We start from the raw sequence: 6,000 nt of genomic DNA on the forward strand, positions 1-6,000 counted from the left end.
TCTACTGAGCTTGTTTATTAGTTCAAATAGCTTTTAGTGGATTCCTTAGGGTTTTCTATATATAAGATCATGTAATCTTCAAATAGAGATTGTTTTACAATCCGAGTGCCTTATATCTCTTTTTTCCACATTAGTATCTTTGTGGAAAAAAACCTGAATAATTTAGAACTTGCATGTCTCATCCCAGACTCACTTATCATATGTGCTTTTCACATCCCCTTTTCCACCAAACCTAATCCCTAATTATTTTCTGCATATTGTACAGGATGCTTTGTTCTGGTTATTTATCCCCCAATCTAGTTTTTTGTGTGTATTGTATAGCCTCCTTTTCTGGTAACATTTGGGTCATGCTGGTATTGGTCTTGTAATGATTCTCATTTTTATTATCCTAACTCTTACAAAATATGATCTCGATATTCACAATGTTAAAAATTCTATCAGCATTATCTTGAAACAAAGCACAACATTTAATCCAGAGATAGAATCAGAAGCAAACTCTTAAAACTTAGAAGTACAATGCAGTTAAGTTGAATAGTTAAGTTGCATCACTGGGAGTGAATCACAATAATGTAATGGATAATCTATTATTGTGAACTACAAATTGTGGAAAATAGTGATTGACCTATAGAAGGTGGATCATCAGTGCATATCCATTTGGCATTAAAAATATTTCACTTTCAGCTATTTTTGGGCCCATCGCTGAAAAATGGGACTTTATGCACCTTGAAAGTGATTTGCTGGGACATGGGACTTGCCTAGCAAAAGCTGGAAATGTGCTGGAGAAACTGAGACAGTTGGTTGCCCTAACTCTGCTCCTCTGCAGGTCAACGTTCTCCACATGTAGCCTGATGTGATGCAGCTCCCTGGGTCTGCCCAGCCTAACGAGCTCACTTTGTGACTACTGGTTTGCTGTTTAACTTGTTCTAGGATAAGACCATGAGACTATGGAATATTGAAGAAATTGACAAAATTCCTTTGGTAATCGAGTGCAAAAAGGCCCTGGGCTTAAAGGTGAAACAGGTTGGTACTGGGTACAATTAAGCCCAACGAAGGCTTTCATTAGTTACCACTACAGATTATTCTTTGAACAAACATTTATTGAGCAACTGGGGGTAAAAACGTGAACAAACAGATTGAAATCCTTGCCCCGAGGGAACTTAAATTTTAAAAGGGGGCGGGGGACAAAGAAATAAGAAAAATGTTTAGTGAGTCACATGGTGATAAGTAATTTGGAGAAAAGTAATATAGGGAAGGGAAATGAGAGTGCTGGAGATTGCTCTATTTCAAAGGGTAGACAGGACAGGTTACATTGAGAAGGTGACATTTGTTCAAAGACTTGAAGGTGGTGAGGGAGTGAGATGTGCAGATGTTTAGGGGAAGAACTTCCCAGCAGGAGGAACAGCCAGTGTGGAGACCCGGAGGCGGGAGTGAGCCTGATGTATCTGAGAAGTGGAGTGAGTGAGGGGGACTGAAAAATGAGTCCTGAGGGAGCACTGGGCACAGTCCTGGACACTGCATGAACCTCCTACACTCTAGCAGCAGACCCTCTGGCCAGGCCCCCAGTGCCTCATTTCCCGTGGAAGGGGCTCAGCTCCCTGTTTCTCTAGTGAAAGATCATGGTGGTAGAGGGGACACATCTTCTGCTTCCCCAGGTGCAGCCAGGGCTGGCCACAGAGGTTCTCCCTGGGCAGTGGAAACCTGTCCCTTCTAGGACCACAGAGAAGACACCTGACTGCCACCTTAAGAGGCTGAGGAGTCTATGCTGGGCCCTCTTGAGTCTTCCTCCCCTTAGAATCCCATTTAGGCTTGTCTCCTCTCAGGAGGTCTGACTGGAACCCACTGCTTATGGGAACGACTAACTTGGGAACAGCATTGTGGGGCAGGAAAGTGAGGGCTGGGACTACATGGACCTCGTCTTTGTGGCCAGCTGGTTCTCATGGCCTTTATGGCCATGTTGACCCTCAGGCTTGGAAGCTGACTAACTATAGAGCAATGCTTGTCTATGTCCTCCACTTGCCAGCGGGACCTGCCTCCTCTGAGCCCTGTCATTCTGGAGTTAGGACATGAGAAATTATACTGTAGAATAAAGATGGTTTAAATTTTTTTTTTTTAAAGGGCTGTATTTTCTCAGAAGCTGGATTTCTCAGAGGGCCTGCTGCATGCAGGGTTTGCCCCACCCCTCCTGCAGGCCTTAGTGTCCTGAAATAGGAAATGGTGGCAAAGTACAGGGGGTTGGGATGCCAGAGAAGGGGCATGCCACCTTGCAGGCTTGTCTCAGGGGACTGTGTTGTGGTGAGAACACCTGAGAGACCTCTGCCCATGGCCTGAGAACCCACCCTATGGTGTTTCTCACTTGTTTGTGGGAAGCTGACGCAGTGAATGAGCTGTGCTGCGGCATCCACTGTTGTCTGTGTGCTTTGGCCAGAAACAGGCTCCAAGATAGAGGAGGATGCTCAGCACCTTCATCATCTAGTAAAAATTCCTGCTTTTTCAGAAATCTTGCTTATTTGCTTCTCATGGTTCTATAAAAATCAGGTGTCCCCAGGATGTTCTGTTCTGCACAGAACAGAGAATGGGGTTAGACTCCTCTACCCAGTCCTCTCCACTGCCAAATGGTCTGCCACTCCTGCCCCCAGGATCCTCATGGCAGGGGACATGCGCTGGCAGTATCTGCATAACTTTGGGGTGGGGGGGAAGAGAGGGAGAAGCCTGTGCTCATTCTCTCTGAGTGGCCTACAATTTCCACCCTTGTATGGAGAGAGACCTCAGAGAGGAGAGGAAGCTCTCACCTTGACCTAACCCAAGATGGTCGGATCAGGCGGGAGAATTCTAACTGCATGCCTTGATCCCCTCTGACTAGCATTTCCTTTCTGCTCTTTTTAAATATTTCATGTCAGTGCAAAGAATGTGACAGGCCTTTCTCCATCTATGAAAGTGACGTCTTTTCTGAAACAGTCACCAAATGTGTGTTCTGCCGGATGGATGCAAAAGGCTTGTCAGCAGAGACTTCATCATCACCAGAAAAAGACTCACCAGCAAGTGGGTGCAGCCTGGGCAAAGATGACTGATGGCCTTTGAGTGACTTGAGCACAGGCCACCTGTCATGTAGTTTTCAGGGCTCTGCAGGGACCTTTCTCTGGGGCCCTTCCCTGGCTGGGTGGGCCTGCCAAAGTGAGGCAGGGGCCAAACCCTTGCTGGGCTCCCACCACCATGCTACCTCCTCAGCTCCACAGCACCCTTATTTTTTTTTCTTTTTCTACAGCACTCTTATTGAACAGGAATGGATGCTTTGTTTTTAGTTTTTAGACAGAATAAACTTAGATCCTTTTGAAAATGAGTGTGTATGTGAATTACAGAAGCATTTTTGTTGTTTATAAGCTTTATGTCTTGTTCATCCAAACACATCTGGATTCCCATTCTAGTCTCTGGAGTTGCCCTGTAAGGCAGTCCTCTGGGGAAGGGCTTGTGGAGGAGACTGTGGGTGCCTCCCTGTCTAATGCTCCCAGATGTCCACTGCCCAGAGCAGAGGAAGGTCTGGTTAGGCGGGCAGGTGGTGGGCATTTTCATCACAGAATGTTTCATTCTCTTCACCCCAGACATTTCAATTTCCAGCATGCCTCTTCCATAGCATATGTACAACATAATTACTTCAGAAGTGAAGGTTTCAGTTGACAAACATGGAAGGCTCCCTTTTCCATTTGGTATTGCTCACATGATTTCCACCAAATACCATTGGTCTGTTTTAAAAACTTAAATGCAGGACTGCTTTATTTAGTGTCAATTGACTGGCATCCAATAATTCTGCCCAGGAGCACCATAACCTAGTAGTCATTCTTTGGGCGAGTCCTGTGCTTTGTGATGACCTCCTCAGTCACAACCCTGGTGACTGCTCAGACTCGAGCTGGCTGGTCAATTGTCCATTTATCGAATGATGTAGGAACCTGTCAAAACTCTAACTCGCACTCTCTCAGCCATTCAGCTCTCCTTCGAAGAAAAGTCCTGTTGCTAGTGGCCTCCGTTTTCCGACAGAGATGTATTATTCCCTTTGCCGTAGAGCATGAGTAGACTATGTACACCAACACTGCCCTCATTGTTGGGCACATAGGCTGATTCCCGTTTGTTTGCTATGACAAATAATACCGGAGTGAATCTTCTTGTGTATGTATTTTTGCAGACATTTACATTCCTAGGGTGGTGACTCTCCCACCCGAGTAATTGCTGGATGAATGGATTAGCAGGGTATCGTTTTGTTGTCACTCAACGACCCTCTAAAGGGTTGGGACAAAGTGGCTAGTATGTCTGAGTGAGGAGACCCGGACCGGGCAAGTGAGAAGCCTGAGCGGGTAGGGCCTTGCCGGGCAGCAGAATCCTCTCCAAGAATGGTGTTGGTGCTCCAAGGCCAGTAGCCCGGGTTCCTTGAAGCTCTCGATTCCTGTGTCCCGGACTCTTTCCCTCTCACTATCCTCGGAGAAGGGGCCCAATTGAAGCTATGGGTCTGCTTTCGACAGGCTGGCAGATGAGCCTCCAGGATGACCGGGCCGGCGATACCAATTATCAGAGTGTGGCCGAAGTGGGCCGCCGAGGAGGGCGCCAGTGCAATGGATCCGATGCGTGGTCACCATGGGACCACCTCAGGGTGTGCGCCCTGACCCATCCCCTGGGTAGCCAGCAGCCCGGCCGCGCTAGCCCGGGGGGTGGAATCTCCGGAGCGGGAGGGGACTGGGCCTCGCCAGACAACCTGGTGGACTTCCCTGCGCCAGCTCTGGAGGACTGAAGGCCCGGACTTTGGGCTAACATCCTCCAAAGAAGGACGGTACCCTGGCTCCACGGTCCAACGTGGACACTAAAGAGACCGGGAGGAAAAAACTGCCCGGGTTCTGCGCACCGCGCGCCGCGGGAGCTTCGGACTTCGGAGTTTCACTGCTCCACAGCTGCCTGTATGAGCAAGGGTCCAGATTACGCATGCGCTTGTCCCCGGCAAAACTTGTGCGCATGCGTGAGACTCATGGAGTAAATAGTGATGAGACACTGATTCCCGCGGTACTAGCGCGGGCGGCGCCGTGGCTTAGTTGGTTAAAGCGCCTGTCTAGTAAACAGGAGATCCTGGGTTCGAATCCCAGCGGTGCCTCAACCGAGCGTCTCGGTTCACTTTTTGCTGATTTCTAGTTTTGCTCAGCGCCTCTATGTTCCTCCTCCACATTTTGGGGGTGTGAAGGTGACACTGAAGAGTCATTTTACTGAGCCCGTCCCTGCGATAGGATGCGCTCTAAGCCCTCCCTAGAGTTCGCCCCTGCGGTCTCCGAGAGCTGTGGCACACCCTCCACGCGGAAAACTGAGCAGAGCGGACACACCCCTGGGGCGTCGTGAGACTCCCCGGTTGCCGCGGCGTGAGGGACCATGGAAACACACCCGCCGCGGCGTCTATGGCCAGGGATGCGGGAGGGCGAGAGCAGAGCCTATGATCCCCGCGGCTCCGTTGGGGAGGGTGAGCTCCGTTTTCCTCAGCCGATTTCTCCCGGCATCCGCCGAGTGCACACCGCCCCTTGAGCCTCTCACAGCTCTGCTGACGTTCTCCTGTCTCAGCCCCGCAGTCGCTGCCACCATTTAACAGCTTAAAGACTGGGGCTTAGTGAGGTTAAGTGGGGCCCAAAGTCAGGATCGCCAGGGGGAGCTGAGGATTGAATCCGGCCAGCGTGCCCCCTAAACTGATCAAAGTGAAAACTGCAGGGAGGGAACGGATCAAGCAGTACTCTGAGGCTGGAGCCCGCTTCTCCAGGTGGCCGGTATGAACGAGCCCTAAGGCCTGGGCTGGGTAAAAATACACGGAGGAGGTGCCTGACCCAGAGCAATTGCATCCAAGTCTCTGGGGGAGAGCGGTGAGGCATTGGAATTTTTAAAAAATGTTACCCAGGAATTCTCATGTGAAACTCAACAAAATTCATGTCAGTCGCAACAGGACAGTTTCAGTGGGCTGCAGAAATTGCAGTTATGGCATCAGCC

The 6,000-nt window shown here is 49.5% G+C and overlaps 1 protein-coding gene and 1 non-coding gene across 2 annotated transcripts in view; both read left to right on the forward strand.

Annotated features, from left to right (window-relative positions):
• The window catches only part of WDR88 (WD repeat domain 88), a 39,458-nt gene extending 34,684 nt beyond the window's left edge, over positions 1–4,774 (forward strand). The window contains exons 10-12 of the mRNA XM_090259065.1: positions 928–1,020; positions 2,898–3,039; positions 4,509–4,774. Coding sequence (XP_090115191.1) covers positions 928–1,020; positions 2,898–3,039; positions 4,509–4,774 — 501 coding nt within the window. The remainder of the gene's footprint in view (positions 1–927; positions 1,021–2,897; positions 3,040–4,508) is intronic.
• A 280-nt stretch (positions 4,775–5,054) lies between these two features.
• On the forward strand, positions 5,055–5,128 carry TRNAT-AGU (transfer RNA threonine (anticodon AGU)). Its single transcript has one exon. It is a non-coding gene; the product is annotated as a tRNA-Thr (tRNA).
• Positions 5,129–6,000: the final 872 nt, after the last annotated feature.

The sequence above is a fragment of the Furipterus horrens genome, unplaced genomic scaffold, assembly GCF_987537825.1.
Source record: "Furipterus horrens unplaced genomic scaffold, mFurHor1.1.pri manual_scaffold_13, whole genome shotgun sequence".
Lineage (NCBI taxonomy): Eukaryota > Metazoa > Chordata > Mammalia > Chiroptera > Furipteridae > Furipterus > Furipterus horrens.